The sequence below is a fragment of the Typha angustifolia genome, chromosome 11 (assembly GCF_048772165.1).
Source record: "Typha angustifolia cultivar Huaian chromosome 11, ASM4877216v1, whole genome shotgun sequence".
Taxonomy (NCBI): domain Eukaryota; kingdom Viridiplantae; phylum Streptophyta; class Magnoliopsida; order Poales; family Typhaceae; genus Typha; species Typha angustifolia.
The window spans coordinates 16,105,077-16,128,891 of NC_133249.1; the positions used below are offsets into that span (position 1 = coordinate 16,105,077).

Sequence of the window (23,815 nt, forward strand, 5' to 3'; positions counted from 1 at the left end):
CACCAAATATTTGGGAATTACCTCTCTTTGTTTTTTAGCATTACCTATTTCATTTCCATTCAATCTTACCATTTAGAATATACCACAAATTATTATTATAATTTTCTATATGTTTATATATATATATATATATATATTATTTTATTAATAGATCCTGATATTCTTTATTAACAAACGAGGCTTCTAAGATTCCAACTTCCAAGCAATCATAAAGCGTACACGCAATGGTTAACACTTTCCACTTTTTTCATTCCACGTGGCACGAGTTAGAGACCAGTTAATTCCTCGTCCAAATCGCTTGACCAAGCCCATTAGCTTGATCTAATTTAGTCCTCCCGGGTTTAGTCCTGATAAATTTACATCCTTCCTTTCTATCATGTACTCTCTCTAACCTTTGGATACTGAATCTTTAGACTTTAGTATAGTAAGAAAAATAGAGCCCCGTGAGAAGAGAAAATGTAGTGTGGTAATATCGTCCTTCATCTATTTCTACGTGGCGCACCTGCGCCGGGCCTTAACCGACCTACGCCGTACGTTGTTCGGTGCGTGAGGGAAAGGCATCGTGGCGTACGCACCAAACATCCTATGCGTATGATAACATCCACCGTCCGTTACTTTTTATTATCGAAATTGAACGGCAGATTAACGACTCCGCATGTTATATTATAGAAGGATCTTCGTGTACGAATTTTTTTCCCTTTTCCTCCTCCTCCAGTAAAGTCCAACCTCTTCCTCTCTTTTCTCTCTCTCTCTCTCGCTCATCTCTCTTCTCTTCTCTTCTCTCTCTCGACCGCTTGGAATTTTGTTTTGAATCGGAGATTATGCTGCAGCGGTTCGTCGACAGCGTTCTCGCCCTCGCGAAAGAGTGAGTTCGTTGCCTTCCCCTCTTTGTTCCGTATGTTCTTATTTTCTTCCTCTGGAGCCGTTCCTTTTTCTTGATTTATAATGGAATCGGATCTGGGAATCAAATTTTCGTCATGCAAAATGATTATATCTGGATGATCTTGATAGTAGATACGAGTAGCAATGGCGGGAATCGGTTCCGTGGTATGCAGCGGTTGTGACCGGATGATTAAACATGATATCTAGATTCTTGTTAAGGTTACCTCTTTCTCATGGCATTTGACATCTGTTGTCGTGTATTTGTGGGTAGGTTGTACTTGGAGGAAATTAGTTATTGTTCTTAATCTTAACTTGTTTGGGATAGAACTTTGTTGAATTCTATTCCATTGGTTGGCCTATTTGTGGTACTTGATTGATTTTAAGTCTAACTGTAGTAAACAACAAGTTAGTGATTAGTTCTTTTTTTTCCTGGTATTCAAACTGGAAACTTTGCAAAGAGTAGTCTCTGTTTAAATTTTTTTAAATCATTTCTCCTTCACAGGAGAGTCTTGTACACTGAGTCTCGTTGTTGGATGATTTTATGTATTTCGCCTTGTCATGCAGATCTGTGAAGACATTCACTTATGAATCTTTGAACAATATCGCGAGGCTGATAAATGGGGTTTCAGCAGTCTTGTTGACTCTATTGCCAGGAAAGGCTAACATTTTAGAAGGCATCCATGGCTGGGAACTTAGACCCACACTCCGGGGACCTCGGCTTCCTCGTTGGATGGAAAAGTAAGTCTGAATTCTCTCCTTGGTTGTTAGTTGTAAGTAGTGTGGAGAACTAAAAAGAACTTCGGCATGAATGGTGCGAGAAGATGTTGTGACTTCTTACTGACAAAGGATGCATAGAGCTATGTAGTGGGAATGGATTTGTGTAGGCTTGACAGTTAATTAGAAATTTAGAACGTAAGTTTATGTTGTTGTTTGTCATACTGCAAAAGAAAAATTAAGAAATTGAAAGGTTTCAACACGGGACAAAAAGGGCATTCCACTGCATGAGAGGCTCCTGCCTATATGGGGTATAGAAATGGAAAATATAGACAACCTTACCCTCATTTCTAAATATACTGTTTACATAAGTTGAACCTATGACCTCTTGGATACTAGGGGCAAGCCTTATGGTTGCAAGTCGCACACTCTAAACAATGGGCAGTGGAGAATGTGAAAGTTCATTTTTTATTCTTGAATATTTCAAAGAGCGGAATAGTTATGCATCTTCTTCAGTATAGTCATGTATCCGTCATATTCTTTCAGTATGTGTCAACTTAGGATTACTGAATTCCTAGTAAAGTAGGATATAATTATTTGCTCTATGGGATGGATAACCTTGGGAGGAGTTGGTGGTAGACTTCAGAATAATACAATTTAAGATTGACAAGCTTGATCCAGTATCATTACATGATAATTTCAATTTGCTGAACTTGAACACAATTGCTTTTCTATATGAGAATTTTTAAAATGAAGAAGTCTTTGTATGTAGATATGCTCATACAATTTACACTACAATGCAATTATGAAGGCATATCTTGCCTTGGAAGTTGTACAATGATGCTAGTATGTTGAGTTCTGTGGAATTTTGGATATGTGATTACACTTATTTTGTTACTTTATGTCATGATTGTTCTAGTATGGTCCGTTTCTATTACTATATTCAACAACAATTTGTTTAACAGTGATTAATGAATGAATGAACTTCATTTTTGTTACTTTCTATAGGATGACCTACTTTTATGGATAGAATTGTTAATTTTCTCAACTAAGATTTTGCATCTTCTAACCATTTGCTTATTCTTTATGATGATAGTGGTGTTTCTTCATTTAACAAATTTATTCACGAGCTATCCGTGGATTCTGATGTTTCATCAAGCACTGATTCTACATCTGAAGAGGATAATGAAGAGTACACATATCCTGCCTCTCCTATGTCTCAGTCTTCGCGCTTATCTCATACAAGCAGTTTTACTAGATATGATAGACGTGTGACACGTTTTATCAGACGTCTACTTTCCTGGTTTCTGTGGACTGCAACAATTCTTCTTTGGTTGCCACTTACTTTATTCCAGTCAGCTAGGTTTCAGAGAGAGCAAACTGTTTCTATATATAATCCAGAAAATCACCAGCTTTCAGGTCCTCATCTTACTGTGAAATCAGTTCATGTGAAGGACCATGTTCAGTGCACCACTGACAGGAGACGCGGAGTTTTTGAGGTAATCTGAATGTATTTGAATTAAATGTGAGCTAGCTTGTGCAACTAGTGCAAGTTTTTAATCGATGCAGTAATGGTCCAATATTTTACTTGTTACATCAGTTCCTTTGAGACTCAGCTAAATTTAGTGGGATTAATTACGTTTCTAATACCTTACAAAATGTCTTTCAGGATCTTCAGCTAGCAATTGAAATATTCATTGAATCGGTTTTTGACGTCGTTCACAAGGCAGCACATTTCCTTCTTTCTCCTTCTGAAGTTTGGCAGAAACTATTCTCATGGTTTTCTTCGCATGAAACTGGTGGAATAGTAGGTTATGACAGTGATCCAGATGTACCCATTCCAACTGCTACTGTTGGCAGTTCAGATCCAACTCCCATTGAAAGGCAGACCACATTTCATTATTCTCTAAATACGGACTCCCGAACATGTAAAGATGTCATTACTGAGCTTGGGTAGGCACTGCCTTCTTGTTTGTTTGTTTGTTTTTAATTCCTATTTTGGGTTTAACTTTTAGAAAAGATATGAAGAATAATGACTTGTTAGAATGTGATCTAATTGAATCAGTACGATTTAATCCAGTGTCGCTTACCTTTATTAAATTTTAGTGAAAGATTGAAATTAGTACAATGGAAGCATGGAGATTATCAACTGGCTGTGTCCATTTGAGATCAACTCCTTAGAAATTGGTGTCAAAATTCTAGCCAGAGAGTGGAAAGTCTTCCAGATATATGAATAGTCTAGACGAAGGGTGAAAGATGTCAACTTTTGGCATATTGACTCTTCTTTACCTCTAAACAACTTAGGCTTAGAGCCAAGTGAAGATTAATGCCATAGTTAGGTACATAATAGGACAAAATTCAGAGTCATTATGTTTTATGTTTATTGGAAAGTTGTAGATTTTATTTATGTAGGTCTTTGTGGGAACCTGAATTTTCCTTTCTAAGGAAGTAGTGGAGTTCAAGTCAAATAAACTTGTAAACCTTAGAGTCGAAAAATGGTAATAATGGGAGGTTGATTTGATGAATAAGGTCGTGATTTCCATTTTACCTTACTTCTGTCTTACATGCAACTACCTTCTACTGTTCCTTTTTTCAGATTTTGCATCTGAAACAGTTGTGGTGGGGTTGCACTTCATTTTGAATATATGTGGTGAGTTAGGTTAATGATTGACTTTTGAAGGTTGACTGGATCTACTGGTGTAGATTCTGTAGAGTGATGGCATCATAGAGGAGAGTAATAGAGATGGTTCTGTACAAGATACCAAATGAGTTTAAATGCTTATGATCGTTTCCATGTATTTATCATTCGTGAGGTACTTTTCCTAAACAGGATAATAGCCTAACATTCTTGGGGCCAAATATTCAAGGTCAGCCCCATTTGATGTACAACGTATGCATTCCAAGCTTGGCTCAACTGCTTTTAGACTGAGGGGACTTTAAAGAATATTGACCATTGTTAGCGCTGTCTGTATAACTAATCTGTATAACTAATAATTGTGACAATGATGTTTTTTGTTTAGCTTCTTTGTTTCCTAGTGGCAGGACACCAATTAGCATACTTGTTCAGTAGTTTGGTTATATTGCATTTGTGCATGCAATTGTTCATTTACTTACGTGTTCATCCTATTGATCATTTAACCAAATCTCATGATCTTCTCACTTTAGGTACCCTTACGAGGTTATACATGTGGCTACTTCTGATGGATATGTGCTGCTTCTGGAGAGAATTCCAAGGTTCCTATAGAATTCTTCTTTAGTTTTTAATTCCATCTTATTTGTTGATACAGCATAGTTTAATTGTCTAGCGTGTGAGTGCATGATATATGGTATGTTTCAGGCGTGAGTCGCAAAAGGTTGTGTATCTGCAACATGGAATACTGGATTCATCAATGGGGTGAGTTTCTTTTAATGGATCTTCATTAATAGTGGTTTTACTCTGAAATCTTTCCCAATGTGCCATTTTCATAACATGTTAAGTGAGCTTGTAAGATATCAGCTTTCACTAACATGTTAAAATATAGATGCATACATGGTCTACTTTTGCTGGCCACAATCGTATACATGTTCATTTACAATGTCATCTATTTTTCATTTATTTCTTTTCTTGTTACAGTTGGGTGTCTAATGGTGTTGTTGGTTCTCCTGCATTTGCAGCCTACGATCAAGGTTGATGTCATTCTTTGAATATTGCTCTCAGTATTTTGCAAAAGGGCTAGTTATCATATATGCAGTCAATGTTGGATGTTGATGAGGAATCATTTAGTCCAGTGTGGTTGATTAAAATTATCTCACTTTCAGGTTATGATGTATTTCTTGGAAACTTACGTGGATTGGTTTCAAGGGAGCATGTAGACAAGAACATTTCCTCACGCAAGTAAGTTTTTTGTTACAATTATCAGTCTTCATGAATTACTGCTAGTACTGGATATTTGCTGCTTAGTTCTTCTATCAAATTATAACAATTGTGCTATTTCCAATATCACACAACCGCACTAGCAAAATGATAACACATCAATTTGATAGAAGAACTGCTATATTCATGCCATACGTGTAATTCCACCATAAGTGGAACACATGCTCATGTTTGGGGAGGAAATGAATATAGTCTGAGACTAATAGACTAGGAATACATGCTGTCAAGTGCCAACTAGGTGCTTGGGCTACGTTTGCTGCCTAGACGACAGCATCTGACAACAATAGGTTTTTCGCTTGGGGTAGCCAGTGCTTAAATAGTCAAACCTTTTTTATTGCTAGTGTTGCTCTCTACTGGTGGCAGTATCTTTTCCAAGTAAAGACTTACCTAAGAGCTTCCGTTTTTCCTTGTTTCAGAATGATCCAAATGATGATCAGGAATTTTATATGATCTCTCTATTCAATGTTAGGGTTTACGGCAATTTAGTCCTGTTTGGTCAAGACAAATAAATGTTTCTGATTGAGAAACAGCATGATGAAAAGATTCATGCAGCCAACCCCATGTAATTGTGACTCAAGGCTCTGTTGTAGTTTTGCAGTTCAGTAGTTTACTTGAGCAAAGTGCCACTGCTATTAGTAAAGCTTGACAAGCTGATTTTAACATGAAAAAGGGACTAGGCCATAGTGTTTTCATGGTGCATCTCAAAAGCATGGGAGTTTTTTGACGTACATTGGGTGACTTAAAATTCAATTAGAATATCTTTCTTTCACATGTGAAAAGTTGATATGCATGTGTCTTCACATGGATTCCTGAGAATGTCGAAACTTATTATAGTGTTTGATCATATTTAACCAAGTCTAACCAATGTTTGTGTTCACATATTGCATGTATGTTTATCTCAGAATTTGCATTCAGATTTATCTGCAAATGTTAATTTAATGCAGGTACTGGAAATATTCAATTAATGAGCATGGAACGAAAGACATCCCTGCATTAATCGAGAAGATACATGAAGTTAAAACTTCGGAATTAGGTAAAAGCTGTTCACCTGATTCAGAAGATGCTATCACTGATCAACCGTATAAACTCTGTGCAGTCTCCCACAGCCTGGGAGGAGCTGTGATGCTTATGTATGTTCTAACACGTCGGATAGCAGAGGAACCTCACAGGCTATCGAGGTTAATCTTGCTATCTCCTGCTGGCTTCCATGAGGATTCTACAATAGCATTCACTATAGTGGAGAAGATAATACTGTTGCTTGGTCCTTTACTTGCTCCAATAGTACCTGGGCTGTATATACCTACAAGGTTCTTCCGGATGCTTCTGAACAAGTTGGCTAGAGATTTTCACAACTACCCAGCAGTGGGGGGCCTTGTTCAAACTTTGATGGGCTATGTTGTCGGTGGTGATAGTTCGAATTGGGTAGGAGTGCTTGGATTGCCCCACTACAACATGTATGACATGCCTGGGGTGTCATTTCACGTTGCGCTTCACCTTGCGCAGATGAAACGAGCCAGGAAATTTATTATGTATGACTATGGAAGTGTGGCTGCAAACATGGAGGCATATGGGATGCCGGAACCCTTGGACTTGGGAACTTGTTACCATCTTATTGATATTCCTGTTGATCTGGTGGCAGGACATAAAGATAGGGTCATTCGTCCTTCGATGGTGAGAAAGCACTACAGGTTGATGAAAAAGGCTAAGGTGGAGGTCTCCTACAATGAGTTTGAATATGCTCATCTGGACTTCACATTTTCGCACAGGGAGGAGCTTTTGGCATACGTCATGTCCCGTCTGCTGCTAGTCGCTGATCCGCAAAAGCACCAGACCTATCGGACCGCCATGAGACTTCGAAAACAAAACAAAACCACGTCGAGAATGGATGGCGATGAATCAGAGCGTACACAAGCAGATGAAATTACACGAGACTGTTGAAGCTTGTTAGCAAAAGGTTTTATTTTGTCGGTGCCTCCTGTGTATAGAGATCTTCTTCATACTTTTTTTTACTCGGATAGTTTACAGCTCCCAGATATACGAGGCACGCGTCCCGTTGAAAATTAGTGGTGATGTGGATGTCTCTAATGAGGGATTGATTTTTTGCATCCCTTGATTGTCAACAAAAAAAGTTGTCACCGCAAACTTTCACGGTGTTGCTTGACATTCATTTTTGATGCTGTCTCTCAACTTCAGGGCAGTGATCAATGCTTATGCTAGTTAGGAAGGTCTGTGACATATGCTGTTTGCCATTATCTCAGTGGAAATTTTCCAGAAGACGTAGAGACAGAGCTCTTTTTAAAAGGAAACCGATATAACCGATATAGATACTTAAGTCACGCATAGAAGAACTCTCCGTTTATTAAGTACCTCCTACGTTCCCAAACGCTCGTTTTTTAGGTGTCCTCCATTTAGAAATCCATGGCCCTCAATATTAAACCAAAACAAGACCGCTAGAAAAGGAGAGATGGATAGAAGTCCCAGACATCTACATTTTTGCTGCGAAGGATAAATTCAAATACACCTATCAAGCACCAACGTTCATGTAAACATGCTAGAGACAAAAGTTGCAGGATATATCCTTCTCTGAAACCTGAACAAATGCTAGAAATGGATATAATCAATATGGCAAACAAGATGTTCATAAACAATTAGCCATAACACAAGGTCCACAGCTGCCACATACTCTGACACACATCGAGATACCATATACACATGATGGGAATACAACACTCATAATTACTAGCGTCATCTGCTTATCCGGACCTCAATCTCGAGTCTCCTTTCACATGCTTTCACAGTGCATCAAGGTAGAAAACCTCCTCCAGACATGTTAGTTGGCCCCTGTGATGGCACCTTCCCTTGAGACATGATCTGAGACCTGCTATGGCCTTGGATGAAAGGCTGACCAAGACCTGATCCGACCATCTGCTGCTGCTGTGAGTGTGGCTGCTGTTGTTGCAGATGCTGCTGTTGCATCGGTTGCGGCTGACCCATTTGCTGTTGAAGCTGCTGCTGTTGGAGTTGCTGTTGCTGCTGTTGGAGTTGTTGTTGCTGCTGCTGGAGCTGTTGCTGCTGCTGCAGCTGCTGCTGCTGCTGCTGGAGATGTGTGTGTGGCTGTGACTGTGTTTGATGGTGCTGCTGCTGCATCTGTTGCTGTTGTAGTTGTTGCTGTGGCTGCTGAGTGGGCACCTGTGGCTTAAACACAACCATATCCTAGACCATGAAAGCCTTTAATTAGAGGCAGAAGCATTTATGCAAAGGAAAAAAAAGAGAATTATGAGAGCTAGCCACATACCCCAGGAAAAAGCATTCCTATCAAGCGGCCTGCTTTGTCCGAGACAGACAGTAACAATGTTTGTGAAGGTAGTTGGATAACTGCACACTAAAACAAAATGGTAGCATGTTAACATTTGGTAATGAGACAACTTATCAAATTCCATATCATCAAATAATAAGTCATGACAAAGCCACTCGGATTGTATATCAGTTCTTATATTAATAAAATTTCACATTGATAGCACGAATACATAAACAATATTAAGAAATGAAACAACTGGTTAATATAAAAAATTCATATGTACTGAACACTTATCAGTTAGTGTATTCATGTTATATTGATGAAGAATTGCTGCAATTGTGGGTTTTAACATAATCTCAAACACTGCCTAAATGAACAGGAAAAAAAAAATTAGTTAAAAGTATTTTGACTAGTTATGCCAAAATAGATTAGCAAAGTTGGGATGCTCTTGGATGCACCTAATTTATTTTATATCAATAAAAGGACAAGGTCAGGATGCACTTGGCTGCACCTGGTGATAAGCATTTAACTTCATATTTATTTATTCACATGGACGTTAAAGAATCGCATATGGATTATCCAAGTGAATGTGATGACTGTTACATCAACCAGTAAGAACATTGCAGCATTGTGTGGACAAACAACCAACTGAAAAGACCCCAAACTCTCACTTACTTTAGGTGAGACCCTTGTAAGTTGGAAATGCCTTGAAAAGCTAACAACTTTAATTTTTGAATAAAAGAATTACCATGCTGGATAAATAACGGATATTTGAATAGTAATATAAATGCTAACGAGAACACTGTTAATCTGTTAAGAAGGTGCTAACAAGAGTAAATATAAAAATGCTTAAACAATTAAACAGGAATTCCAACCAAAGCATAAGATTATCAAATGAAGAGAAGCATTGCACAACGGCATGTACCAGCTTCTTTTCTTGCAGTTGTCCAAGGAAGCCATGCTGATTTAGGGTCCGAAATACCAGAAAATCTGCTTTACCAGCATATTGCCTTTGTAGAATGCCAAATGAAGTAGCAACATAGGAAAAATATCAGATGACCTGGATGCAACAAGTTATCCATATAATAGTAACAAAGGAAGCAGAGTAGGACTGAGATATAACTTGTTACTCATATGCTCTTGGGCTATGAGGCGAACAATTTGCATTGTTGAAGGCCAATCTGCTGCAAGCCTGAAATATCGGGAAGCACATATCCAGGTGTTGTCATAATTCAGTTATTGTAGTTCAGAACATCTTATAGCAGATAATTACAGTTGTGGACAAAAATCTCAAATCAAGCAACGTTAAGAATATTCCAGCACGTTTGAAGTTTGAACAAAATAAAATCAAGAAATAACAGTAGGAACTTCATCTGGTGCAAAATTAAAAAATTGTGAAGGGAAAGATGGTCTACCATCAGAACCTTAAAGTGAAACCAACATCAAATCCTCAAGGAAATGATATCATTTTATATGAATAACTTCTGATATTAGCTATCTCATGCGTATCCATGGGAAAACAAAACATAGGGCTAGAACTGGGGATGGAACTGGTAATCTCACTATATGGTATCCCATGGATAATACTAGAGAATAGAAAAAAAAATTTGAAGAGGGATCCTTGATGTTGAGTACACGTGTAAGGATAAATCATTCTAGATCATTGATCATGCCCTTTCAGCTGAGCAAAGAGAGAAATAGATATAGACCCTCAATATGAGGACCTTCAACATTGTGACCTCATAGGATTAGTTTAGTTGTTCAAGTTTGTTAAGTCTTGTACCTTTATACCAATAATTATCATTGCAGCAAGCTAGCTGTGAATTATGCATGTTCGATGTTTAACATTCACGAATTATGTTGAGCTCTGGATCTATTGATCTAAGCCTTTTCCTTACGTTCATGATATGAGCTATTTGTTCACTATTATACGAGGATAAGTTGCATGTTCCACAGGCTAGCACACTTCTGTACATGCCTGTTCACGTCACTAAATAAGAGTATGATACAAAACTGCCATAAAGAATTAGCCAAATATCTATTATTCACTGTAGCATTATCATCGAGTACTCAGAATTTTTTTTAAAGTTCATTTTTCTTTATATTTTTAGGTAATTTGGCATGATTTCTAAGAGGCTTAAGAAGAACTTGCATGAAGGCCCAGAATGTTAACACTTCAACTATTGCACAAGTCACTCAATATAGTAGGCATTATTCATTAATATTCATAAGCACAGTCTAGTCAACATTTGTAGAAACTGTCAAAGAATTATCAACTTACGTGTCTGAAGCTGATGCATTCCTATAACCCTGCCAAATAAACATACAAGTTAATGGCCAAGAATGGAACCATCAGAATACACGCTATTCAAATAAATTTTGGATGAGTTATAAATAAGAAGAAAACGGATTAGATAGTGCTCAACTCATATTTGGATCTATATTTTTTGTCCGGATATGAATTTGAATGTGAATATTGGACGGATAGTAAAATTTAAAATCATATCCTAATTAAATAGATACAGATAATTTTTGGATACGAATCGAATATTAAATGAATATGAATCAAATTTTAAACGAATTATGACCTTTTTTTTAACACAAAATACTAAGAGCTTTAAAAAAAATAATTTCTTACATGTCAAACGCATATAAACTTAGCAAAATCAATCTCTACAAAAAAAACATAATACACATTATTAGTAATAATATGAGTATTCATTATTCAAATAAACAAACTAATAACTGTAAATTATTTAGAAAATTATGCAGGTAACCCGACTTGTACTCGTATCCGTATTCGGATTTTTAAAAAAAACCTACCCGTATCCGAATCCATATTCGGTTTTTTTTCAAAAATCCTACACATATCCAAATATGTATTTGACCCTTTGCCGCAGTTCAAAAATTGGAAGCCAGAGAAAGGAAGAGGGAAGTAGAAACTACAGAGTAGAGACTCACCACAACGCCCTTGTTCCTAGTGCTTGTCAAATGTTATGATTCACATGCCAGATTAGTCAGTACTCACTAGTACTTTACGATTCATTTAGTGGATGGTTGTTTTCACAATCCTTTGCAATCAATACTTCAAGATTACTTTTTAGTTTCTACCTCATCTTTCCTCTCGCTACCTCCTTGTGTTGACAATGTCACAACACCCTCAAGATGCCAAGACAAATATGTACCTAGCTCTTAATATTTCAGAGAAATAGATTCTTCTGTCCTTATTTACTTTGGAATATAAAAGAAGTTTGAATGCAGGGAAACTGAAGAAGATAATAAATGTACACTTACTTCAAGTTTACAAATGAATACAGGTTGTCCCTGCCTTTGTCCAGACAAGGTTCCCTGTAAAAGTTGGAAAAGAAAAGATCAATAAGTGAGCTTCTAAAGAAAATATTCCAAATTTCCAATTAATATACAGACGCTTAAACAACACTTCTATATATGAAGGGAGCAATTGTCATATCATAGACAGATGGTGCAGTTTTTACATGAGTGATAGATTTTACACCTCTTTTGGGTATGGTTAGGTTTTACACACATTCAATAAGACAAAGAAATCAGCTCCATCAATAACACCTAGCAAGGAAATTCAAAATCCTATCGCTTTCTCTTTTTGCAATACCATATTGAAACAGTATTGAACATTTTTAAACTTAAAATGTAAGCTTAAGCATGCATTAGGGAACAGTAGCAAAAGGTTACCTCCCAAATTTTCGTATACTTGGACTGGGATTGTTGAACATTAGAATGTTGAGTCAAAGGCATGCTAATTGAAGAATTGTTGGTCACACCAAGAGAATGTACACCTGCTTGTTGAGTCATTCCTGGTGTAGGAATCATTGTCCCTGGTCCAGAGGAGATACCTGTAGTCCCAAGACCACTCATTATGTTCTGATTCATGCTAATTCCACCTTGTCCTATTTGTGCACCTGATGTCAGACTTCCCTGTCCTACATTGGATACTGACTGACCCAAACCAATGTTGCCCTGGAGATTATTCAATGCAGATGAAATACCGATGTTTGAACTGCCAGACATATTAGAGGTCGCTGATGTAAATGAAGTCAGAGCTGTATTTTGTGCAACTTGTCCAGTAGCCACTGGTGGTCCTGATCCAGATATAGATGAAATGCCTGAGATTGCAGATGACGTCATTCCACTTGATATCATGTTCGACATATGCACTGCGATAGATGTTGCTCCCATGGCTGGTAATCCATTAGAATTACCTCCTGAATTCATCAAGCGATGTTGAGAAAGATTGTTTAGGATGCTAACATTTGCCTGAGCAGGTCCTAAAGGACGTAATGGCTGTTGGCCGGTGTTCACTAACAGCTTATGTTCTTGCACGCCATCATTAATTGCACTCATTTCTGGTGAAATGGGAGATGGTGAAGAACTTTGCAAGCTTGATAATCCTTGAGAGGCAACATTTGGAATCGATGGTATATGCGGAAAGGCAGGTCCAGGTGCCATAGAAGGGACAGTGTTTGGCTCCTGAGAAGGAAGGTTGGTGAGATGATGATATCACAGTGAAAATCAAACTGATGGAAATATATTACCAACTAAAAATTTAACCTACCATTTTCACAGTCGCAGTAGGCATAGTTCCAACTGTTAGAGGTGGACGAATCATCATAGACCCATTCGCTGTGGAAAGACCAACATTTCATAATCACTAAGCAAGATAAAATATTATCTCCAATAACTATTCCTATTTATGTGGACAAATTTAATATGGACAACAAATAAAATTTCAAAAGAAACAAACGCATACCCCCATATATTCTAAATTCAATTTCAAACAAAAAGAAAATTGATTTCTTCACTTCTATGTGGTGAAAATAATGTTAATGCCTAAATAGCTTTCTTCCTACATTAAGAGTTTCAAGCCAAGTTTCACATAATTTAAACTTCCAGCGGAAACTAATCACCAAGTTCAAGAGTGCAAAGAGCATATTAAAAGCTGCAGTTTTCTTGAAAAACAAAGTGTGATATATATATATATATATATATATATATATATATATATATATATATATAGGTATACGTATGTATGTGTGTATATATAATTCTCCAGGGAGTGAGCCAGAAAGTTATCATATGGTTCAATGATGGAATCATTGATAAAAGGATACATCTTTGTACAAGAAGATGGCAACCATAAATGGCATTTAATTAACCAATCCAGCTGAAATTACTATCAAGTATCAACCTTGAACCTTCTAATCCATCTTCGAGTTGTCATGTGCATCATGTGATGTAAATGCTACCAACAGATATCAATATGCATGGAATTTTATGTCAATAATAAATATATATACAACAACATTAAGTGGAGTCAAGAATGGCCGTGTCAGTCAACACTTGCTATACTGATGGAATATCAGAACCAAGCAGAGGTTGTGCTAGTGGCACGGCCAATACAAGTTGTGCCAATGGCACAACCCCGTGTCAACACACCAACCCTTGCCAAACCAACAAGGTCTTATGTCAATTCATGCTGGTCGACACAGATTTTTTTTTTAAATTATTTTGTTTTACACTTTAAAAGTTAATTTGGGGTGTACAAATGTTAGATCTAACTCAATTTTGTTAGATCTATTATTTGTGAAAATATTTCTACATAGATCTAGCATTTTGATACTAGATCTACAAAAGTACTCTTTAAAATGTAGGAATGAAAGAAAAAAAAAATTATTTTTGCCCTAAAATTTCCCAAAATTTTTTTAAAAATCAAAATTAATATGTCAAATTGGGTCAAAATTGGTATAGGAACATATTATATTAATTCCATTTGACTTGACTAAAACCCAAATTTTATAATTTTTAGCTAAAATTTCAGCATGATTAGAGAAAAATGTGAAATTAATAAGTCAAATTCATTTAAATTGGGTTTCATATAGGAACATGCTATATTAACTATGTTCAACCAGGTATTAATTTTAATTATTTAATTATTGTCAATTAATGAGTGTATTCAATTATATCATTTGACTATTGCTATATCTTTAATAAAATAAATCATTTACAAAAATAATCTAAGAATAAAAAATTCTAATGTAAGCTTTAATATATATGTTTAAATCAAAAACTAAAGATTGTCGTGGAAAAAACCAAAATTATCTCTAAATACCATAAAATTTTTATTAAAGGTGTGCCAATATGTGCCAGCAAGGGTGTGCCTGGCTTGTGTCATGCCTATCGGAATCAGCATGGCCATCCTTGCATGGGCCTAGTAATGGCAAAAACTTAGGTTGTACAAGAAAATAGTTTGTTTTCAATCCACAGGGTGTTGTGCCTTGATTCAAGAGAATTCATATGACCATTATGTAGAAGAAATACAAGAAAAAAAGTGGATTTACTATTTTGGGACAACCTTTCACATACATACATACACACACACACACACATAAATAAATAAATATATACATAAATAAATAAATAAATATATATATATATATATATATTTCTTAACCATCAATCAGTTGGTTTAAGTGTCTGTTAGTTTAAAGATCTACATATTCTTCCACACGAAGTCCATCCATTTGGTCTTAATACTTATCTTTCCTTCTACTGGAGGGACCCAATTACGGAGATCTTATCATATGCACATTCCAACTCATTGTCCACCATTTCATCAGGTGCAGCTCCTATGTTTACTTTGCTGCACCCATTTCTAATCATTTTATAAGAATTCACTGTCTTTTCAGTTTTCACCATCTTTTCCCTGCAAGGTTTTTAATTTTTTATTACACACTCACATAACATCTTTCTTATAAAAGTGGATGGATAGGCCTAGCTTTGTGTCAAGTTTCTGACATAATCTTATGTCGTAGAGCTTATCTCCCTGGCTTCACAACAAAAGAATCCAACATCTGATTTTAAAAAGCAGATTGACAACAATATATCTAATCTAGCTTATTGGACACCAGTAGTTAAGTATGACCTGATGAGTTAGAATTTGAAGGTGGCCCTGGTACAGGCGTGGCAGAAGGCCCATCCAACTTTACTGTGGCTTGATTCGAGGGCAAGCTTCCATTTAAAGGGCGACTTAGAGCAGCTCGGGTCTCAATAAAATTCTCAGAGAGCAAAACAAGGAACTGAGGGTTTCTCACATGATCCACTGATGGATCTGCGGTTCGAGAATTCCTCTTTCCCTATAACATACCAAAAAGCATGTGAGTACTCACTGTCTGATAATGTATCTCATAATGTCCATATTCATGGAGTAGGAAAGCATATGTACCTAGAGCAAAATAAATTCAAATAGAAGAAAAAGAACAATGTACCATGAAGTATATTTGATGATTTCTAGTGAAGAAAACAATGAAGTATATCATGTATGATGTATCACAAGATTCAATGTTGACAAAGCCCAATAAACTAAGGTGGAATTAGAGTATGATAACTAATAAGATACATCAGTACAATTTTGACAATTTAAGGCAATAAATATGTCAAAAGCTGATAGAAAAATAGTTATTCCTCAGAAAAATTTGGTGGGCAATCAATCACAGATGGAAAAATAAAAATATGCATAGGCACATATACAAATGAAACACACACATGCTTGCAGACAAAATAAAATCTTGGAACTTGATAAATGAGTGGTTAAAACAAAAACTAAGCAAGCAAATGGAAATTGGTACTTCATAAGCATAAGAAGAGCATTTAGAAACAATATCGAACTTTAGGAAACTTAAAATGCATGATACATGCATGTTTTGGTACAGTCACTCCCACTTGTACATGTGTTTAGAATGGAAATTGGTACTTCATAAGCATGAGAAGAGCATTTAGAAGCATAGAAACAAGCACATAAAGTTTGGTACTTCATAAGCATGAGAAGAGCATTTTTTAAAAATATTGAACTTTGGGAAACTACATGCATGTTTAGGTACAGTCACTCCCACTTATACATGTTTATTTGGATAATACAAGCATGTTTTGGTAGTCACCCCCACTTGTACATGTATGTTTAGAATGGAAATTGGTACTTCAAAAGCATGAGAAGAGCATTTTGAAACATGAGAAGAGCATTTTGAAACAAGAAAACGGAAATTGGTACATCATAAGCATTAGAAGAGCATGTAAAAACAATATCGAACTTTGGGAAACTACATGCATATTTTGGCACAGTCACTCCCACTTATACATGTATGTTTAGCATGACACATTTAAAGTTTGGAAAAGCAGAGTTTAATAACCCATTGCCGTCATACATGCATATAATCCAAGAAAATAAATAGAGGCTAGATCACTCATGATTATTGAAGAAACATGCAGGTAGAGTAAATATAAGAACAAAGGTAGCTATAACTAGTACCGCATTATATACTGCTCTCAGTTTTGGAAGTTGCTTAGGTGATATCACCGACAATGATACAGAACACTGCAAGCAGAAAGCAATATGAAATTCAGAAATATTGAGGAATAAACTTGGGATATGAATAAGCACATGTACTACAAAAATAAATAACACAATTTATGTAGCACCTGACTAAATGATTTCGCTACAGTCTCAGCATCAGCAAGACATGTTTCCATCAATGCTTCAGCATTCTCGTTGTGATCTAAACCTGGAACAGGAGGACGATATACAGGTGTAGGCATAGGATGAGGATTGCTTGCAGCAACAAGGACACAATGCTTTTGTACTTCATGATTTTGATGACTCTGATTCACACTAGGAGACCCTTGGAACATCTGTCATTAGGTACAAAGATATAATACATTAAAGCTCACAACTATCCAATGCCAAAGTGAATACTAGTCAAGCCTGGAAATGTTAAAGTGAAATATTAACCCAACTCAATTCTACTACATTAGATAGCATGGCAAGACACTTATCCTAATGCCAATTCTAGTAACTTTAGTTCAAATCTCAATTACCTCCAAGATTTTATTTCGAGACATGACATTGTCATTTAGCATGATATTATCTCTCCAAGAATGATGTTAAGGTTGTGTATATATTCTCTCCCAAACCCTAGGTAAACAGGAGCCTTGTGAACTGAGACACTCTTTACTTTATTTCAAACTCAAAATATATTCTAAAGGAATAATATGGATGGGATCGTATGATTATCCTTTATAGGATTATTGATTATTAATCTTATTAGGTGTAGAATAGAGAGTGAAGAAATTTGGCAATGAGCAGGTGAACCATATTATAAACTTATGATGCTATAGCCGACGGTTATCTTATTGAGATAGCTTTCTAGCACAAGAATAGCATGCATTAGATAACAAAGAGGAATAAAGGATATAGTCATTCTACTGAATCACTGTCAAAACAAAAATTATAATTTGGCCATTCTACGGATAATACAGTGGTGATCAATTTTCACCAAATATCAACTTAATTTCAGCCAAATCAATCCTAACTAAGACCCTTATACCAGCCTCTGTACTACCTCTCACTGCCTTCTAGGATACAATCTACAACCTTCAATTTCTGCAAACTAGTTTATATAAGTTTTAACTTTTAAGAACAAATACATTTCGAATCATAAGTTTGTGAGATTATAACTTTGCAAGCTATAAGCTTATTTCTTTGTTTATCCTGTCATGTTATAATCCTGTGATAGAAAAAGGAGAATATATCATTAAATATAGACAAAGATGCAGTAAATAGAGAACATCGCAATCACATATACAATAAATTTGCAGATCTAGAAATCACATCATTATTCCATACCATCAATGCTTCAGCAAGACCTTCAGCAATGGCAGCTTCACTAAAACCACCACCAGTAAATGATATGCCTGATAACCACTGAGAAAAGACATCCACATTTTTTGTCCAGCCACTTCGTTGCACAACGAAAGCTGTACAGAAGTTGATAAAATTTTCAAGTTGTAAATCTGGTAGAAAAATGTCTAAAATGCTATAAGAGATCAAATATTTAATAAACTTTCAAATAATACAGATTTACAGACTATTCAAGTCTGTGCAAGTCCGCCATTTTCCATCGCTCAAGGAATACTATTCGAGATGTCTTGGGAAATGTAGTCCATAACACCAGCATTCTAATCAAGCATCAAGAAGACTAGGGTGCCATTGGCTAACATATACAAAATGAGATACTCCCGAGTGACAATTTAAAGAGAAAAGAGCCCTTTCCTTTTATCAACAAAAAATTGAGTACAATGATACTAACCAAAGCCTGAGTGCTAGGGCTGAATTCGACTTTCTATGTCATTAGGTTCATCTAATTTTCCAACATTAAAGTTATAAACATAACCATCATGGAATTCTTTCAGTTTGACCACCTCAAAAGCAGCCTTTAGTCCAACCTATATGTAAAGGATCACTAAAACTTCTAGAGCTTGTTTGGTTTGAGACTAAGCTCCAAACTTGATTAGTTGGTTTATTCTTAGTCTTAATTTTTAGGAGAGTAAACTTGGTTAGGTATAAAATAATAATAATAATAATAATAATAATAATAATAATAATAATAATAAAAGATGTTTGATTACTGAACGAGGTTAGGGATCCCTGGTCCCTAAACTCAAACCAAACGGGCCCCTAGTAATTAGGCAATACCTTGTACAAAAAAAGTTGCTCTACTTGTTGAAATTTTCTTCTGTCATTGATTCTCCCTTCTCTCCCACTCTCCTTCCTTCCCTCTCAAGAATATAGCTTAACAACTGGGGTTATGTAATGCAGGACATAATTCCTATCAGGATAATAAATCTTAGTTCAATAAGAAGTTATGACTCCAACAAATCTAGTAGGAATAAGAGTCCTAGTTCTTTCAGTTTAATTTCAAACATAAACCTTTGGGATTAAGAATCATAATTCCTTTAATTAAGTTGCTGTCCTGATGTCTTTAGGATTAGAATTTCTCCTCTATGAAAGATATAAAGACATACTTATGATAATGCAGAATTCAGTCCGTTAAAAAGATTTTTTAATCTCTTTGAGAGTTTCTATCTAATTTCTGGTGGATTCCAAGCAACGCTCTGTTTTATTATATAGAAAGAAAAATGATACATCATGTCTCTTAGCTGCAAAATAAATAGTGATAATAATAGTATTTGCAGAACTTCCTATTATGTTAACTAACTACTGACCAAAATTTGCAATGTTAGGCTTGATTACAAAATAGTTTACTTCTCAAAAGAAACATATGAGATAAGCTTAAAAAGGTGTGATTAGTTTTTAATGTGATAATATCTGGTTAGCAATTGATGGCAATATTATATCCTAAATTCTGTGCTATAGATAACCAAGGCTTAGCATAGCACAAACATTAACAAGTGCTATTACTGACAAATGAGGATTAACACTGCTAGTAAGAAAAAGAGAATGTGTTCTAACATTAAAGCACCAACCAATTAGCTTTCATGAGAACGTTGCATCATCTTCAGGTCAAACGCAATGGGAAAGGAGGTTGCAACATCACTGTTTTAGAATTCACTAAGACAAGATAAGAGAGATGAAAAGGAAACAAAAGAGGGTGAGAAGTGTTAATGTCATGGAATGATGGTCTAAAAGAGGTCTAACAGAGCAGGGAACAGATTCTAATAGATCAATATATGACAGGATTTGTAAAACTTGGATAATCATAATGAAGTGAACAAGATTTAGTGGGAAAGTGATGTTTACAATACCAAGGAGGAATTTCAAATAAGGGGGCCATTTATGGCTTTCTGCTGTTATAATTTGATAAGTTGAAATAAGTAGGCTACAAGGAAGATAGAGTCTTCCATTTTCGAGGCATTATCCCTATTCTCAAGTCAAAGTAAAACTACAACCACAGGGGAAGACAATTCTACCAGACAAATTTCCTAGTAGATATTGTAGCAATCCCTTCTTTTGCTTCATTTTCTGTGGTCAGGATCTGCCAACATTTCTAGAATTGGCATCAGTAACAGCCCATTGTAGAAGGAAAAAACTTCTTTTATATGACATGTTCCCTAGAATCTAACCAACCATATTGTAGAGATGACAAATTAGCAACAACATAAGTAAAGCCCAAAAAGCCAAGCCTGTGTTGTATGAGAAGAGGCCTAAAAAAACATTATAAGACAATGCAAATGTAAGAAGTGACACCCAAGCAAGAATTGGCAGATTATTCCATATTGACTGTGACATGCTGTACATGAACATATGAGGCACAGTCCAACTATGTGCCCTCTAGTTAAAAGAACATTTTTCATTCTGAATCAATTGGAAAATACAACTACAACCATTGATTGGCATGACTTGAGACACTGAAAGAATGAAGGTTAAATAGAAAACATCAAATAAACAAGTTCTTTCAAACGTCAATTCAGGATCGAATATATAAAACAGGCATAAAAACATGAATCCAATAGTGGCACATACCACTGTAGGGTCCATGGGTATTGAAGACAACCAAAGCAAGCTCCGGACTTGCACCAGATAATTTCTGCAAAATAGCAAAAAAGATACAGAAAATAATGTTTTATGAAATCGGAACTAGACTTAAAATTAAAATTCTCTTCCACTGATAAGAAATAAGTCCATTTATAATATGATAATCTATCACAACAATAACAACTAATGGCATAAAAATGTCATAATAAGGGGAAATATCACCTAAAGCTATATGCTTGTGGTCAGTCGAGTATTTCATACTTCAATGTCATTAATTATCTAAATAGAACGCAGCATCATTGAGATTTCTCTTATATATATACAGCTTTTTCCCTCCCATACATGGCCTTCTTAGAGGAGCAGAGTAAAGAGGAACACTTTAAGACATCTCTACAGCTTTTTAACCAAACCTTGACAGTTATGTCAAATAATGCCCGCACAATTGATGCAACTTTAGGCAACTAATGCATCTCCCAGAAGTCTGACGAGAATGGAGAAAAAGAATGACGTTACATGTTACATACTCATAGCTCACGAGCTATGGAGCTAATATCTAGTATCTAGGATAAAGGCAGTGAACGTATAGTTAGGATAAAGATTCCTCAAAGGGAGTTGAACTTATCTGAATCACAAACTAGCATTCTAAGCAAATTGACTATATTTCCGGTAAGCTTGAAGTGTGAATAGTGAACCATATAGTGATATAAGCACCAAAATATTGTGTTGTTCTTCTTTCATGCAAAAGAATAGCCGTTTGGAAAAGGCAATGGGCTGAAGATGACTAACAATTCTGACAAACATTACATGCAATTGACAGAGAACAACAAATCATTAATGTCAACTGAGGGAATGTTCGCCATGTGCACCAAATCCGGAATTACCAACGCTAATAGACATCTATAGTTACATGATCTCAATATTAATCTTACTTGACTAAGTTTACAACTTAGTTTGTAGGCACTAGAATGATTAAATGATTTTAATTTGATAAAGTAATATGTACTGAAGCTACAAGAAGGCATCCTATGATAATAGTATCATCAAAAGAAAATAAATTTATCAAGAAAAAAATGTCAAAATGTGCATTTACAGATGTGTATAATATATATATATATATATATATAACAAAAAATTGAGTACACAAAGTCTACATGAAAGTACCTGTCCAGTCAGGTCATTACCGCAAAAACACCTAGATAAGTTTCACTAATTTTGGTTAGTAATAAATATAACTGCAGATGGGCTAATGAAGAAAATTTTAAGAAACAAATGAGCTGACCGTGAAATAATAAAGCCTACAAAAGTACTTAAATGAAAGTAAAAATAACAAATCTGAAGAGAAGTAAAACTGACCAGCGGTAGTTTAAACAAGTCTGTAAGTTGTTTCACCTATTTTTCTCCAGCCATAATTATGCGGATCATTTTCATTAGCTTCTTTGGCGAGATATATCATCAGAATTCCTATGATTCTAATATTTCTCTATGAAGCACAGAGAAGTCTCCAAAACAGTATCTTTAATTCTAAAATCTATCAGTCACAGTCCAAGTATAACATATCTATACACAGATAACACCATTTTATGTAACGCGATGATGGTAATCCAGTACCCTAATCACCTTACTTTCCCACAAAAAAAAAAAAAAAAAAAAAAAAAAAAAAAAAAAATCCTATACCCTAATCACCACAAAGAGATGCATTCATACCAGAAAACCCTCAATCTAATTGACCACTAAACGTGCATAATTTCTATCAACAAAGCGATGAAATCAAGAAGAAGGAGAAAAAAGCAATTCGATTCAAGAGAGGGAAAGATTAGAGATACCTAACGATCTTCTCGATGTAATCGGAGTGGATAGTCGGCCAATAGGGGCCGACGGACGCGGTGCCTTCCACCGCGATGATCAATTGCTTCTCCGCCATTCCCCCTTCTCCTCCGACTCCGACTACAAGAGCGGGGAGACGCGAGAGAGACTAGAAACTTTACTATAACGCCAACTTCCAAGCAATTGCTCAAAAACAAATGAAATACTTTCTCTCCTTTATAATTATAAAATTTAAGTTAAAGTTTATTACAAATACCACCTTACGTTTTTACTTATATTATTACTGTTAAACAGTTAACACTCTTATCTTATTGGCATGTTATTTATCATACGTGTTTTAGGTATTAAAAAGCTAAATAAAGGTAAAATGTTAGTCATATCTCATAGCTAGGACTAACGGCTAAGGGGGTGAAAACAACTAACTATATACGATCTTTTCTATATATTGACCACACAAATCGGGGGTGATAAGTCATCGTAATTATTCTATTTATAACTATAGTTTGAGAAATTTTCTATTTACCACTGTAGTTTAAGATATTTACTCCTTCCCGGAAACTTTGAAGTTTGAACTACTATATTTCAGATTGAATATGTCAGATAGATATCAGGATGGAATATGAACTATCTTTCAATTTCAAAATAGCTGACTCTATATTATATTTTGACATGTCTTTGCTACTTTCTTTTTTCTTTACAATGGTTGTCTTAAATAGTTAACCTTTTACGTATATCTTATGTCAAATAATTTGGAACAGGTTTAGTGGCACTAGTTTTCTCTCTCATCTTCTATCTAAAATTTTTATAACTTAGAAGAGTAATTTGT

The 23,815-nt window shown here is 35.6% G+C and overlaps 2 protein-coding genes across 3 annotated transcripts; one reads left to right on the plus strand and one right to left on the minus strand.

The window, feature by feature from the left end:
- The first annotated feature begins 703 nt into the window (after positions 1-703).
- Positions 704-7,668, plus strand: LOC140771312 (uncharacterized). 2 transcript variants are annotated; one of them, XM_073112793.1, is made up of 9 exons: positions 704-865; positions 1,447-1,620; positions 2,693-3,095; positions 3,266-3,549; positions 4,762-4,830; positions 4,934-4,990; positions 5,210-5,262; positions 5,395-5,470; positions 6,454-7,668. In XM_073112793.1, the coding sequence occupies exons 1-9, from the start codon at positions 822-824 to the stop codon at positions 7,445-7,447; spliced, it is 2,154 nt and encodes a 717-aa protein (XP_072968894.1). In that variant the 5' UTR covers positions 704-821; the 3' UTR covers positions 7,448-7,668. The 2 variants fall into 2 exon arrangements, with proteins under 2 accessions (XP_072968894.1, XP_072968896.1); XM_073112795.1 differs by lacking the exon at positions 704-865 and adding an exon at positions 1,009-1,101.
- A 347-nt stretch (positions 7,669-8,015) lies between these two features.
- On the minus strand, positions 8,016-23,176 carry LOC140771311 (mediator of RNA polymerase II transcription subunit 25). Its single transcript, XM_073112792.1, has 15 exons — positions 22,989-23,176; positions 22,327-22,357; positions 21,154-21,217; positions 18,517-18,647; positions 17,313-17,522; positions 17,143-17,208; positions 15,763-15,973; positions 13,396-13,463; positions 12,516-13,310; positions 12,102-12,155; positions 11,089-11,117; positions 9,931-9,999; positions 9,733-9,817; positions 8,805-8,891; positions 8,016-8,722 (listed from the first exon to the last, which is right to left on the minus strand). Exons 1-15 carry the CDS (start codon positions 23,084-23,086, stop codon positions 8,312-8,314), a joined length of 2,409 nt encoding a protein of 802 aa, XP_072968893.1. The 5' UTR covers positions 23,087-23,176; the 3' UTR covers positions 8,016-8,311.
- Positions 23,177-23,815: the final 639 nt, after the last annotated feature.